The following is a 16,438-nucleotide window of genomic DNA, read 5'->3' as shown; positions in this document are numbered from 1 at the left end:
TCATTTTCAGTAATTTTGGTTAGTAACTATCCTTGCTTTCAAACAGATTAACAGTAATTAGCTTCTAGAGCAGAATGCTATATATATGTTTATATACCATAGCTCGGGGCCGGAGAGATGGCTCAGCGGTTAAGAGCACTATCTGTTTTTCCAGAGATCCTGAATTCAATTCCCAGCAACCACATAGTGGCTCCTAACTATCTATAATGAGATCTGGTGCCCTCTCCTGGTGCACTGGCACACATGCAGGCAGACCACTGTGTATGTAATAAATATATAAGATCTTAACATATACCATAGCTAAACTTTTACATTTACTTTGTCATATTCTGTATTTAATATGGGTCAAAACTAATTTTAAAAATTATTTTAATTCATAGTTATTATTTTTATAGATTACTGTTACATTTATTGACATCAAAGCTAGTTCATATTCAGTCATTATAAACAAATTATGTATAAACACACATATATGAATCTATAGACAACACAGAGAATACTAATATAATTATCATCAATGTCAGTTAATGTTCAAAGCCTACCAATCAATAGCTTATTTCATTAAAGGAGAACTAAAATATCATAATCCAAGCTAGATTAAAAGCCTATAGTATACGCACAGAAACCCTGCCTCCAATAAATAAATAAATAAATAAATAAATAAATAAATAAATGCCTAGGGTAAAATTCTAAGTGGTAGATATAAAGACATAATTTGAGAGTTTAAGTTTTTAGAAGTAGAAATCATATTTATAAAACTGGGTAGTCCTTTTCTCCATATAAAATTTAGCTCCCTGGGAGCAAATTAAGATTTGACATTAAGATAAATTTTAAATTAAGGCATTATTGTAAATTAAGAAAAAAAAACGATGCATTTTCTATTATAAATATATACTTTAAATGTAAGGTGCCCGCTGCGGCTCTTGCCTGCGGTGCCAGCGCACAGGAGCCTGGGGCAGAGAGAGCCTGGGGAGCTTGAGGGCCTATATTATAACGGAAGAGATTGCCTCATAAGGATCCAACAACTAGTTAACTAACAAAAAACAAAATAAGAGAAAAAGTTAAAACTATAAGGAAATAAAGGCTTCCCAAGTTAAACCACCTACCAAACTCATTTACTACTGTGAACTTACGCTTGTCTTTCAGTAAATATGACATCCATACTTTGTGTTTCTCGGTCATTTTGAGCTTTAAGCTGTGTAAACAGTAACACAGACATTAGTCATTAAAAAAAAAAAAAAAGGTAAACACCAAACCACACTCTCTCTGTGAAGGTTACTCTGGTACTAAATGAGATGACTGTAATAATGCCACATGCAAAAGAGAAAAACTTACACCTGTCATCTAACAAAGGACAACACCAGATAAGTAAGTCAATATTACCAAATAAATGTATTAGTCCTTTGTATTGACGTTATAAGCTCACACAAAAATAATTCGTTTTTCTTTAGTGGTCTGTCCAATAATTAAATTTAAACTTATGAAAACAGCATTTCAGTAACATACTGTTATGTACAATAAATACTTGATTAGCCATATGCTGGATCTAGAATCAACACAGTTTTGCTCTTAAATACTTTATGATTTCCACATGCTTCTAGCTGACTGTATATACACAAACCTGAATCTGGCCCTACCTCTAACAACTAACTAAATAATTTTCAAAGTTTTTGTTATTTATTTCTAGCAACAAAAGTCATTTTTGTTTATGAAACTAAAAATAATTTGCTAAATTATTTTAGAACTCCAAATTTGGAAGTCATTTTTAAAATTCTGTTTTGTTTTGTGTTTGTCTTGCCAGGCTCTTGTGGGGGGGGGGCAACTTTTATTTCCAGTACTCAAGAGGCAGAGGCAGGCAGATCTTTGAGTTTGAGGCCAGCCTTGTCTACTAAGCAAGTTCTGGGATAGCCAGGGCTATATAAGGAAACTGTCTCAAAAAAATAAATTAATAAAAAAGTGCTGTTTTCACAGAAGTATTTCATCATTTAAATGAATTTTAAGTAAAGAATTTTGTTACATTTTATCCAAATGTTTAAAATGAAAATAGGTCAGGTAGTAATATGAACACTGAACACAAATTCTCATTTCCCCAAATCAATATTATTAGCTGTACCTGGTATTATATACATTCCCTTTTTCCTTGTTATAAAAACTATGAGGAAGGAATAGAGAGAAAGCTCAGCAATTGCAAACACTGGTTCCAGAGGACTTGTGTTTGTTTTCCAGAGCTGATATGGAGGCTCACAATTGTTTGTTACTCTGTCTCTGGCAATTTGATGCCTCCTCCTGTCTCTGAAGGCACAGGGCAAAGACATGTATGTAGAGAGAACACCCATGCACTTTAAATAATTAATTGACGTTTTAAAGAAACTATAAGATTTTTCAAGATATTATCTCCATTGGGTTTTAATTCCACTTGTTTAAAAAATTAAAAGCTAAAGAAACATTTTTTTTTAAGTTTAAAAAACCCAGGACAGCCAAGGTTACACAGAGAAACCCTGTCTCGAAAAACCAAAAAAAACAAAAACAAAAACAAAAACAAAAACAAAAAAAAAGGTAAAACCAAAATATTGTTAACCAAGCCGTGGTGGGGCATGCCTGTAATTCCAGCACTTTGGAAGGAGAGGCAGGTGGATCCCAGTGAGTTCAAGGCCAGCCTGGTCTAGGACAGCCAGGGCTACACTGGGAAACCCTGTCTTTAAAAAAATTACATATATATATAGTTTTTATATATATATATAGTTAACTAATATATATCCAAACAATATGGATCTAGGGCAAGATCAGTTGAAACAGCTTTACTGACAGGAATTAAAACATTTACTCCAGCACCAGATCTTAAAGAACAATGCAGGGTGCTCATTAATAACTACAAAAGTTATGATAACAGTCACAAGTACCTCTAAGGCCCATAAAACTTTATCAAACTATTTCTAGACAAGCTCTTTAATTTAGAGGACATGATTTATATACAGCTATTGCTTATACTTATATGTTTCCTTACCATGTTGTAATCATTCATTACTTCTTCCATCTCAGTATTGGTATTAAGTTTATCTACCAACTAAAAGCAAAAAAAAATCATCATTTTGTTAGCCTTAATGGTTTAGTTAAGTCTTAATATACACATTTATTTTCACAAACAGCAAGTCATTTCAGTGTTAATATTACCAAATATCTTATTTTCTAAGAAAAAATAGTGAGTTACAATGAAAAACAACATTAAAAAACTAAACATATTCTTCATTTGACCAGTAGGTAACTAAATTTTTGGTATGGAAAAGTAAGAAGTAATGAAATATTGTCCCTTTAATATCATACACTGAAGAGCTTTATCTGCTCTGAAAAAGCCAAGTTTATAAAGAAAAATCTGAAAGAGTTTTTTAAAAAGCAGCTTTAGAAATTATCTCCCACTTTTATTTTTCCTGGAAAATATTAATTGTCTTATAAATTGATACTAGTGGAAATGTAAAACAACTTTCTTTTCCTAAAAACAAAAAAAAGAAGCAACAAAGCAAAGCATGAACAGCACACTAGTACACTCAACCCTAAGTCAGGCAACAGGGTCAACAGAGCAAAGCATGAACAGCACACCAGTACACTCAACCCTAAGTCAGGCAACGGGGTCAACAGAGCAAAGCATGAACAGCACACCAGTACACTCAACCCTAAGTCAGGCAGTGGGGTCAACAGAGCAAAGCATGAACAGCACACCAGTACACCCAAACCTAAGTCAGGCAACGGGGTCAACAGAGCAAAGCACGAACAGCACACTAGTACACTCAACCCTAAGTCAGGCAACGGGGTCAACAGAGCAAAGCATGAACAGCACACTAGTACACCCAACCCTAAGTCAGGCAGTGGGATCAACAGAGCAAAGCATGAACAGCACACTAGTACACTCAACCCTAAGTCAGGCAACGGGATCAACAGAGCAAAGCATGAACAGCACACCAGTACACTCAACCCTAAGTCAGGCAGTGGGATCAACAGAGCAAAGCATGAACAGCACACTAGTACACCCAACCCTAAGTCAGGCAGTGGAGTCAACAGAGCAAAGCATGAACAGCACACCAGTACACCCAACCCTAAGTCAGGCAACGGGGTCAACAGAGCAAAGCATGAACAGCACACCAGTACACTCAACCCTAAGTCAGGCAGTGGGATCAACAGAGCAAAGCATGAACAGCACACTAGTACACCCAACCCTAAGTCAGGCAGTGGGATCAACAGAGCAAAGCATGAACAGCACACTAGTACACCCAACCCTAAGTCAGGCAGTGGAGTCAACAGAGCAAAGCATGAACAGCACACCAGTACACCCAACCCTAAGTCAGGCAACGGGGTCAACAGAGCAAAGCATGAACAGCACACCAGTACACCCAACCCTAAGTCAGGCAACGGGGTCAACAGAGCAAAGCATGAACAGCACACTAGTACACCCAACCCTAAGTCAGGCAACGGGGTCAACAGAGCAAAGCATGAACAGCACACTAGTACACCCAACCCTAAGTCAGGCAGTGGGGTCAACAGAGCAAAGCATGAACAGCACACTAGTACACCCAACCCTAAGTCAGGCAACGGGGTCAACAGCAGCTTTACCTGGTCTGAAACAGTGAATAGGGCCTGGCAGAATTTTGTTGTTTTTGAGGAATGCTTTTATCTGTGAGGTTCTCTTTGGGTTTTCGATTAGTTAGTTGGTGGGTTTTTTGTTTTTTTGTTTTTTGCTTTTTTTAATAAAAGATCAAATTAGTAAAAAAAAAACCTAATCAAAATAGTCAAGATTAAGTATAGTTGATGATAAAAGCACTAAGCTTTATTCTGTTACAATATTCTAATCTATACTTTATATTTGAAAATGTCATAGTTCTTTCTTGTATTTGTATTATAAATTATTGGTAGTGAGACCTAAAGAACCTAAAAGCTGGATATAAATCAGATCACTCAGTAATTAACTTCTTTCCACTCAACAAATACTAACTCATCAAACCACAAATAAATAGAATGTTTTACATGTTATTACTTTAATTTTGTTTTGTTTTGTTTTTTTGGAGACAGGATTTCTCTGTGTAGCCTTGGCTGTCCCAGACTTGCTTTGTAGACCAGGCTGGCCTCGAACTCACAAAGATCTGCCTGCCTCTGCCTTCCAGAATTCTAGGATTAAAGGTGTGTGCCTCCATGCCTGGCCTTAACTTTTGATTTATTCTTTGATATTTTATATTTACCTAATACATTCCAGCATAAGTAAAAATATTTAATTTAATTTAACATTTAAATATTTGACAAAACTAAGTTTTCTTTTCAAAAAAATCTCTGGTTTTCTCATATTTCAAAAAGATCATGAGGCGCTAGAAGGACGGCCGAGCAGGTAACCACATGAACGGCTCCTGCAGAGGGCATGCGTTCAGCTCCTGGTGCTCACAGCAGGCACACTTAACTGTCTACCACTCCAGCTCCGGGGAATCAACACCGTCACCCTGCTCTGGCCTCGGAGAGTATTTGCTCTCATGTGCATACATGCGTATACACATAACTAAAAGTAAAATAAGATCTTTAAAGCAATAAATTCTAACACAGACATAAAGAAAATCATAATTAATATTGGGTCTTAAGGCATTTGTTATAGGCTATGTTTGCTGCTCAACAGATAAAGAACTACAATGTATTCTAATTAGCAGAATGTTATCGATAAGTATTAACAATATGAACTAGTTATATCATAATTTACCTAATCAACAGCTGGAGATAAAAGCTAGTCACTTCTTCAAATCAACAGAGCATAACTGTTTAATGTACCTAATGACTTAGAAGAAAATTCTGATTCTAGAAACTTCCTTGGAGGTAGTGTCACTCTAAAGACAGGCGATTATTAACAATGCCAAGATGACTGCCCACACTGAGAAACATCCCTGTGGGACTATTTTTATGCATACACTCTATTTTGACAGAATGCACACAATATTAAACATACAGATGGAGGTAGTCTGTGTGCCAAATAAGCATTTAAATTTCATGATGACAGCAGTCCATAGCAAGGTAAAAGATCTTTTTAAAGCAATGAAATCATTCACACCTAATAAATTGTAATGCTTTAGAAATTACTATTCAGGCCAACAGTGGTGGCGCATTCCTTTAATCCCAGCACTTGAGAGGCAGAGGCAGGCAGATCACTGTGAGTTCAAGGCCAGCCTGGTCTACAGAATGAGTCTAGGACAGGCAAAGTTACATACTGAAAATCCTGTCTCAAAAACCAAAAAGAAAAAAAATTTACTATTCAGGGGATTGAAGCAGATGCTGAGCCTCACGACCAAACTTCAGGGTAGAGCCCAGGAAGTCTTATGGAAGAGATGGGGCAGAAAAGGACCTAGAGGGGACAGGAGCTCCACAAGGAGACCAAGGGCGCCAACAGATCTGGGGGGTGGGGGGGTTGGCATTCGCTGCAGAGACTGATGCCCCAACCAAGGACCATGTATGCAGAGTGAGGACAGTGCAGTAGATATGCACCACAGTCTCCTTGTGGGTCTCATAGTCTGAGGAGTAGGGGCTACTTCTGACATGGACTCTGGTGCCCACTGGTTGATCACTTCCCCCTGCTGGGGTATCCTTGGCAGGCCACAGAGGAAGAAGATGCAGGCAGTCCAGATGAGACCTGATAGGATGAGGTCAGATGAGAGCTCTCCCTTTCTGAGGACTAGGGGAATGAGGGAGGAGGGAGGAGGGATGAGGAGGGAGGAGGGATGAGGAGGGAGGAGGGATGAGGAGGGAGGAGGGAGGAGAGAGGAGGGGGAGGAGGGAGGAGGGATGAGGAGGGAGGAGGGAGGAAGGAGGAGGGAGGAGGGAGGAGGGAGGAGGGAGGAGGGAGGAGGGAGGAGGGAGGTGGGACGAGGAGGCGATGAGGGAGGGGGCTGCAATCAGGATGTAAAGTGAACAAATTAAAAATAAAAAATAAAGTTTTAAAAATTACTATTCAGACATTTATAGGGAAAAAAACTTATGATTTGTAAGTGTCTTTTTAAACAATGGGCAGGATGGTTCAGCAGATAAAGAGACTTTTGGCCAAAGCTGGTCCCTGCTTGTATTTGTTTCCTGGAATCCATATAGTAGAAGAAAAGAAGTGATTCATACAAGTTGTCCTTTGACCTCCATGAATATATCTGGAGATCAGAGAGATAGCCAGCCAGCCAGCCAGCCAGCCAGCCAGCCAGCCAGCCAGACACACACACACACACACACACACACACACACACACACACACACACAAATCATAAGTAAATAAGTAAAAAGTAAGTAAAATAAATGTACTTAAAAATAATGTTTAATGGGGCTGGAGAGATGGCTCAGAGGTTAAGAGAATTGGCTGCTCTTCTAGAGGTCCTGAGTTCAATTCCCAGCACCCACATGTTGGCTCACAATCATCTATAATGTGATCTGATGCCCTCTTCTGGCCTGCAGGTGTACATGCAGGTAGAACATTGTATATATTAAATAAATAAATCTTTTTTAAAAAGATGCAAACAAAACTAGAAAAATTCCTATCAATCTGTTACGTCAAGGTATTTCTGGGGAGGGAAATGAAGGAAGAAGAAGTGAAATGGGCAATTTAATTTCTGTATTCTTATAGTTCAAAATTTTCACAAGAATAAATATATTTGTGTACTATTTGGAATTTAAAAGTATTTAGTGTCAAGAGCAAACAAAAACAAAAACAAGAGAAGTTCTCTGAGAAAAGAGGAAATACCTACCATGTTGTAGTCTGCTAGTTGTCCTTGAAACTCCTTAATTTCAACAGCTAATGTCTCTGCCCTACGAGCAAAAACAAATACATTTGTAAATAAATAAGCAGATCATATTAAGAATTTTGTGGATGGTGTTCATCACATATGTTCAATAACTCATGTTCATAATACTGAATGAACACTGAATTGATATTCAGTCGCATGGGTTCCTAACAAAGACCTTGCATGCTTTACCTGTAAAGTTACTCACCTCTTCTCATATGACAAGTAGACTGAATTTTCTTGGTTGTACATTTCTATCTCTTTCTGCAGTTTATTAATTTCGGTTGTAAGTTCACTTATTTTGCTCCTAATTGAAAAGAAAGAAGAAGTTCAGGAATGAGTCTAATGCAGAATAGACTCCTAGCTAAAGAACGTAAGCTCTCGGAAAGTGTGTGACAAAAACCAGTGCATTTAAGAAGAGTAGCTTCGGGGGGCTGTGTGCTGGGAACTATCTCATCTTATTCCACTAAAGAAATGGGAACAAATAGCTGGCATAGTTAGAGTCTCTAACCATTAAGAAAGATGAAAGAGGCCAGGCATTGTAGTACACACTTTTGATGCCAACAAACAGGGGAGGACAGAGGCAGGAAAATCAACACAGGTTTGGGGACACCCTGGCTTATACAGTGAATTTCACAGGTTTGGGGATACCCTGGCTTATACAGTGAATTTCACAAGTTTGGGGACACCCTGGCTTATACAGTGAATTTCACAAGTTTGGGGATACCCTGGCTTATACAGTGAATTTCACAGGTTTGGGGACACCCTGGCTTATACAGTGAATTTCACAAGTTTGGGGATACCCTGGCTTATACAGTGAATTTCACAGGTTTGGGGACACCCTGGCTTATACAGTGAATTTCACAAGTTTGGGGATACCCTGGCTTACACAGTGAATTTCACAAGTTTGGGGATACCCTGGATTATACAGTGAGTTTCACAGGTTTGGGGACACCCTGGCTTATACAGCAAATTTGGGGATACCCTGGCTTATACAGTGAGTTTCACAAGTTTGGGGACACCCTGGCTTATACAGCAAATTTGGGGATACCCTGGCTTATACAGTGAGTTTCACAGGTTTGGGGACACCCTGGCTTATACAGTGAGTTTCACAGGTTTGGGGACACCCTAGCTTACACAGTGAGTTTCACAGGTTTGGGGACACCCTGGCTTAGACAGTGAGTTTCAAGTCAGCTAGTGTTACATCATGAGTCACTGTCTCAACAAACAGAAGAAGCCGAGCAAAGGAAAATGGAAATATATTACTAGGACATCTGAGGAGAGAAAGATGTTAGGTGGAAAATAATTACTTTTTTCTTTATAGAGGAACTGGAGACAGCTCAGCAGGTAAGAACAGGGTTCAGTTCCCAGCACCCACAGGACAGCTCATAACCATCTGTAACTGCAGTTCCAGGGGATCCCATGCTCTGCTGACTTCCACAGGCAGAGGGTATGCACATACATACATGCAGGTGTAATATTCACACACATACAATTAAAAGAATGTATTTCTTTTCAAGCTCTTCACTTAGAGACGTTATGAGGCAGACATGGTAGCACACTCCTTTAATCCCAGCACTCAAAAGACAGAAGCAGACAGATTGCTGTGAACTGAGACCAGCCTGGTCTACACAAGGAGTTCCAATATAGCCAAGGCTATACAGTGAGACCTGGACTCAAAATAATTACCCAAAAGAGGTGTAGGAATTAGTTAAAATTAGGGTAAGCTTGTAGCAAATGACCAAATACATACTTTTCATAAAATACTGTGATAATTAAGGTACTATAAGTATATACTTCTTTCCTTTCTTTTTTCTTTTTTTAAAATTTTAAAGTACAGTGTTTTGCCTGCCTGTGTGCCTGCGTGCCAGAAGGGGGCACTAGACTTCAGTATAGATGGTTGTGATCCACTATGTGGTTGCTGGGAATTGAACTCAGGACCTTTAGAATAACAGGCAGTGTTCTCAACCTCTGCGCCATCTCTCTACTCCCCTTCTTTCCTTTCTTCTTAGTACAATCAGTGATATCTAAATTATATGATACTATATTCAGAATAATACATAAAAGGCATGAAAGATTATTAATCACTGCATGAAAAAAGTAAACATAATCTGATCTGAATGCCCATGTCCCTCTAAAATTCAATCAAAATTTAATCCACAATTTAACAGTATTAAGAAGTTAATCCCAGCACTCGGCAGGCAGAGGCAGGCTGCTCTCTGTGAGTTTGAGGCCAGCCTGATCTACAAAGATTGTTCCAGGACAGCCAGGGCTACACAGAGAAACCCTGTCTCAAAAAACAAAAAACAAAAAACAAAACAAAAACAAAAAAGAAAGAAAGAAAGAAAGAAAGAATGAACATAAGCAGAGAGCTGGAGAGATGGCCCAGGAGTTAAAAGCCCTGGCTGCTCTTTCAAAGGTCCCGAGTTCAATTCCCAGTAACCACATGGTAGCTCATGACCTCTGTAATAAAAATTGGTGCCTTATAATGGCAGACATGTGTACGTGAGGGCAGAATACTATATAAATAATAAATAAATCTTTTAAAAAAATAAATTAAGCAGAGACCAAGCTCAAGATGACGTCTTCCAGTGCCATGGGACTGGAGGACAAATGGGAGACAACCACTGCTCAATGCCACGCAGGCCTGGGTAGGCCAACCACGCCCAAAATGACCCCAGACACCCAGAGGGCCTGGGCACCACTAAGATGGGCAAGTAAGAGGCGGAAATGAAGAGAATGCGAGCCAAAGGGTGTGTGCACAGTGAAAGAGGCAGAACTGGAGACTCAAGGGTTGGAGGGACAGCCCAATATGAGTGGCCAGTGATACCACCTAAGGCCCCTGCACTCTGCCTGGGAAGCGCACTGTAACTAGCCCTGCTGTGGTGGGAGCCGTTGAGCGGGCCCAGGGGAACAGAGCAGGAGAGCTGGCTCTGCTCCTGGTGGGTACAGCACTAGATGGGCTAGCTTGGGCAGTGCTGGAGCGCTCGCTCTGGTAGTGCAGTTATGCAAGAGCTGGCGGGCTCACCAGCTCAAACAGTACCCGGCCCAGATCCAGGACTCTGAGTTGGCCCAGCACCACATCCACCCCATCGGTGACTGCTGAAGCACATGAAGGGGCTGGTCCTACACATCCAAGCTGCAGGGTCTCCATGACACCGGGCAACAGCAGGCTATCTGACAGCAGGCCCAGCAAGGACCCAGTATAGATAGCGTAACAGAGGCCTCAAACCACACCAGTGCCTGGTTTGCAAGTGACATCTGCAAGTGAAGGTGTGAGGACAGAGGGGTACTGCGGGCACACTGTGACACACCACAGCTTCCACAGGATTTGTCTTCTTTTTCTTTTGGGGGGAGGTTGCGAGAGTAGAGAGCAGTACAAGGGGAGAGGGACATGACTGGGATTGGAGTGCATGATGTGAAATTGACAAAGAATCAATAAAAAGTTAAATCTTTAAAAAGAAATAAAAAAATAAAAATAAAAATAAAAAAATAAAAAGAAATAAATTAAGCCTTTTGCAAGGTGTGGCAGCACAAACCTTTAATCCCAGCACCTGGAGGCAGAGACAAGAGATCTCTGTGATTTCGAGGCTGGCCTGGTCTACAGTGAGTTCCAGGATAGCCTGGGCTATGTAGAAGAAAGTCCCTGCCTCAACCACTCCCTCCACGCCACCCCTACCTCCCCCACACACAAAGAAACTGAGCCTTTCAGTGTGTAATTAGGTTGTGAAGGCTACTAGTGCCTTTAAAAAGCACTGGAAGGTGATATACTGGCCCTGTTTTGCTCTTCCATGATATAAAGGTAAGAAGGTGCCACCTCAGGCTGGAGAGATGGAGAAACGGTAAGTGACTGCCATATACAGGGGGAGGAGGCCCCCTCAATCACAGACATAGGGGAGGGGAGTAGGGGGAAAGCGGGAGGGAGGGAGGGAGGGGAGGATACTAGGGATGGGATAACAACTGAAATGTAATATGAATAAATTAATAAAATATTTTTTAAAATTAAATTAAAAAAGAATAAAATTAAAAAAAAAAAAGAGCACGGACTGCGGCAGGTGGTGGTGATGCACGCCTTTAATCACAGCACTCAGGAGGCAGAGGCAGGTGGATTGCTGTGAGCTCAAGGACAGCCTGGTCTAAAAGTGAGTCCAGGACAGCCAAGGCTACACAGAGACACCCTGTCTTAAAAAACAAAAAACAAAAACAAACAAACAAACAAAAACCCACTGACTGTTCTTTCAGGGGACCTGGGTTCAAAGCCTAGCACTCACATGGCAGCTCACAACTGTCTATAACTCCAAGTTCTGACATACTCACACAGATATACATGAAGGCAAAACACCAATGCACATAAAACAAAAGAAAATAAACTCTATTTTTAAAGGTGCCACATGTAAGCAATAGGCCCTAACCAGACACCAAAACACCTAGCACCTTAATCATAAGACTTTCCAACCTCTTGAATAAATTCTTATAATTTATAGCTTCATCAGTTTCAGGTATTTTATTATGGCAGCACAAACAAATTGGGACAAAATATATAGCTTATATACACAAAACTACATGTAATCATAAAACTCAGGCTTGGGTAGGAAAACAGCGTATTTGGTAAAGTACTTGCCTTACAAGCACAAGGCCCTGAGCCCAAGCCCCAGGCCCCATGTAAAGCAGCTAGGTTTGGGGGCCCATGCTTTGTCATCTCAGCCCTGGGGAGGCATGGACAGGGTGACCACTGAGGTCAGCGGCCAGCAGCCTAGCCTACTTAGTATGCTCCAAGGCAGCAAGGAGAACCTGTCTCAAAAGCAAAGGTGGGCTGTGTCTGAAAAGTGATGCCCAATCTCATCCTTCAAGATCCACATGCACCCACAAAGAATATAAATATTAACCCACACATGTGCATCATACATGCACCTCCCTGTACCACACGAACTTCAGCCTCATTGTATTATCATGTACTACAGCTTATTAACCAGAAATTATGATAGAACTCAAAAGGTAACTATTATAAAAAGTACCACAACTAAAACTCCAAGGTCATGCATAAAAAATTCTTATATTACATACCTAAGAAGTCCAAGATAGTAAGATTTGTCTAAAATTTGCCTCTGGGGACCTAAAAAAATGTGAATATTGATGTGAATATTAATATTCTGTTATAAATGACCAAAATAACAAATCCAAAGCACAGTCATCAGTACACATCACAGTTCTTAGACCTTCCTCAGGCCTCAGTACATCCTGCACAGAACCTCTGCGAACCAGTATCTTAGAATCATGGCACACAGGGGGCTGAGTTAGGCCACAAAGACGAGATGAAAGTGAGCCTCTCAGGAATCATCTGGAGAGCCGGCTCAGTGGTTAGGAGCGCATTTGCTCTTCCAGGACCCAAGTTCAGTTCCCAGCACCCACAATGGACCACTCATGACTGCTGGGAACTCCAACTCTATGAAATCCGAAAGCCTCTTCTGGCGTCCATGACACTGCAATTATGTTTACTCACCTACACATAGATACACATACATATACACATAATTTAAAAATAATAATAATACAGTATTTTAAAGAAGAAACTAGCCACTATAGGACAGACTAACTAGAAACTAGACCTACGGAAGCCTAGAGCAGTGCAAAAGAACTTTTTAAAAAATGTTATTTCATTATCATTAGATTGTGTGATGTGTGCATGGGGTGTATGTGCCATAACACACATGTGGAGGCCAAAGACATGATAACTGACTCATTTCTGTATTATTAATAATAATTGAGCAAGTTTCTAAATAATCAATGTTTTTTTTCTGTTTAGTAAGCAATAAGGTACTATAAAGAATTAAGTCTTCTAAGGAGTATCATACTATTAAAGTACAGTGCTTAGGACTGGCAGGACGGCTAGGTGGGTGAAGTGCTTGCCACACAGGACTGACAACTGAATTTGATCCCAGGAACCTACCATAGAAAAGAACCAACTCCAGGAAGTTGTCATCTGCCTTACACACATGCACTGTGGCACACATGTGTCTCCCCCACCCTTGTCTGGCTCCATCTCTCCCTCCCTCACTCCCTCCTTCTACACCCACACACACGCGCACACACACACACACACACACACACACACACACACAAATAGTAATTCTAAAATTAAATAATAAAAATACAGTTGTCCCTTGGTATATAAAGGAAACTGGTTCCGAAACTGCAAGTAGATACAAAATTCAGGGATGCTCAAGTCCCTAATAAGTTCTGCAGTATTTTCATATAATGTAAGTACATTACCTCACACTACTCAAAACCATCCAGATGGCCTATAATTTTGTTCTTATATTATATTGTAATTTATCTTAAGATTAACTTTGTACCTCAGGAGTATCTTTAGCCCTCATAAATCATGAGTCACAAGAAAAAAATAAAACTAAAAATTTTAATAGTGGTTTGGTTTATACAGGACCCTGATCAAATCCTGAACCAAGCACAGTGTAATGGGGCTTGGAATATGATTAGTGGCAGGGCATGTGCCTAGCACATACAATATGATTAGTGGCAGGCCATGTGCCTAGCACGTACAATATGATTAGTGGCAGGGCATGTGCCTAGCATGTACAAGGCCCCAGCTTCAATCTCTGCTGCCGTTCCAAAAAGCCAGAACTTGCAACACCAGTTTGAGCCAAGTATGGCAACATCAACACTTGAGAGACTTGAGGTAGGAAGATAGGAGTTCAAGGTCACCCTCAGTTGCATAGTGAGTGTAAGGCCACGAACAGTCTCAAAAATAAATAAATAAAAATGTATTATGTTGTTATGCTTTAGAGAGAAGCATGTCAGTCTTGTTTCCTTAATCATTATAATGGAGAAAAGGCAGTAATATTTCCTAACTCCTAACAAAGGTTTTAACAGTATCATTTAGATTTATTACATTGAATTTGAATTGTATGTGATGGGTGCATGCCATGGCACATACATGGAGGCCAGAGCATCTAATTTCCAATCATAAACTTTTCTTCAAATTTCTTCTAGTTGTAGCAAAACTCCATGATCAGAAAAATGAATACCAAAGTGTGTCATTCTGTTATTTAACAGCAATTTTAGAGCTGGGCCTGGTGGCACACGCCTTTAATCCCAGCACTCAAGAGACAGAGACAGGCGGACCTTTGTGAGTTCGAAACCAGCCTGGTGTATAACGTGAGTACAGGACAGCCAGGGCTACACAGAGAAACCCTGTCTCGACAACCAAAAAACAAAACAAAACAACAATAACAAATCCAACAATTTTATAAGTCAAAGAAGAAGAATCACATACTACGTTTCTCATCTATTAAGATGTGCTGCAATAGTTTTCAAATGAAATATACACATCTTCATAAAATAAATACCTTTCATCCCAGTTTTCATTCCACTCAAACCTTGCTGGGTTACAGGACGATCAGCAACTCTGATCTGAGAGGACAAAACTCCACCAGTCCCCAGGGGGCCTCCACGGGAGCCTGGTCGTGCTGATGGTGGGGGCATCTAAACAGCAAGAAAGATCTCACCTTTATTAAATTAGGAAAATACAGTATATATCTACTAGCATAAGATTATAAAGAGAATTTTTCTAAGAATTGAAATTCTACACAATTTCTAGGTTCAAGGTCAGCTTGGACTACATAGCAAAAAAGCTTTTTTTTTTTTTTAAGTAGGTCCAGTTTAGATAAGAGCACTTTCTTCCAAACCTTATGATCTAAGTTTGCCTTCTGGGCTCCACATAGGAGAGAAGTGCCCCCCACAGGCTTACCTTTGACTTTCTCATGGGCACCATGATATAGCCCCCATTTTTACCCAGATAAATAAATAAATAAATAAATGTAAGAATAAATTAAAGTATCATTATTTCTACATAATGATATTATAGTTGATTTTCTCCCTTAAAGAATCAGGTGTTCTAAGCATTATTATAATGAGTACATATGTTCTTTAAAATTAGGAAAAAAAATTTTTTTTGGAAAAACAGTACTATTATACAGCCAACACTGCCAACTCCCGTCTTGTCAATGTACCGCACAGGCTGTCACGAGGAATTATAAGGCAACATGAAGCTGTTGCAAATTCCCTCTGCATCTTCATTTTATCATTTTTAAAAATTTCCTTCTCAACTGGGGGTGGTGGTGCACACGCCTTTAATCCCAGCACTCTGGAGACAGAGGCAGGCAGATCTCTGTGAGATTGAGGCCAGCCTGGTCTACAAAGTAAGATCAGGACAGCCAGAGCTACACAGAGCTACCCTGTCTCGAAAAACCTAAAAAAAAAAAAAAAAAAAAAAAAGTTGACTGACTGGAATAGGAAGAAGCTCCCCAAATCAGCCACTGTTTGATTGTTTTACAGTAAACATCACTCATTTCAAACCTACAGGCATCACACAAGTAAAGTACATGGCAAAGAAGAGTTGGCCAGTAAATTGTCAGATTACTTTTGCAAGTATTTAACAAGCACCAAAAGCATCAATTATTAATAAAACAAGAGAAAAAAATATATGAAGATCTCAAAAAATTTATTTCCATCTTAGGTTATAATGACATGAAACTACTATCTAAAACTCTAGAAAAATCATAAAAGTTCAAGAGAATGTGACTTTATCAATTATTCCCTCAAAAAGAAAAAGTGCTGTTCTTTAAACACAAGACTCAGATTGT

General features: G+C 39.7%; 1 protein-coding gene across 2 annotated transcripts in view; it reads right to left on the bottom strand.

Annotated features, from left to right (window-relative positions):
- IFT74 (intraflagellar transport 74) overlaps nucleotides 1-16,438 on the bottom strand; it is a 112,725-nt gene that overhangs the window by 69,810 nt on the left and 26,477 nt on the right. For both annotated transcript variants that reach the window (XM_084795550.1, XM_084795551.1), the window contains exons 3-8: nucleotides 15,143-15,278; nucleotides 12,843-12,891; nucleotides 7,987-8,085; nucleotides 7,743-7,803; nucleotides 3,005-3,064; nucleotides 1,134-1,195 (exon numbers count right to left, since the gene is read on the bottom strand). In XM_084795550.1, the coding sequence (XP_084651676.1) occupies nucleotides 1,134-1,195; nucleotides 3,005-3,064; nucleotides 7,743-7,803; nucleotides 7,987-8,085; nucleotides 12,843-12,891; nucleotides 15,143-15,278 (467 nt within the window). The remainder of the gene's footprint in view (nucleotides 1-1,133; nucleotides 1,196-3,004; nucleotides 3,065-7,742; nucleotides 7,804-7,986; nucleotides 8,086-12,842; nucleotides 12,892-15,142; nucleotides 15,279-16,438) is intronic.

This window comes from Acomys minous (assembly GCF_964271855.1).
Source record: "Acomys minous genome assembly, chromosome: 1".
Lineage (NCBI taxonomy): Eukaryota > Metazoa > Chordata > Mammalia > Rodentia > Muridae > Acomys > Acomys minous.
Note: the sequence above shows the minus strand (reverse complement) of the source record. Positions and strands in the feature narration are given on the sequence as shown.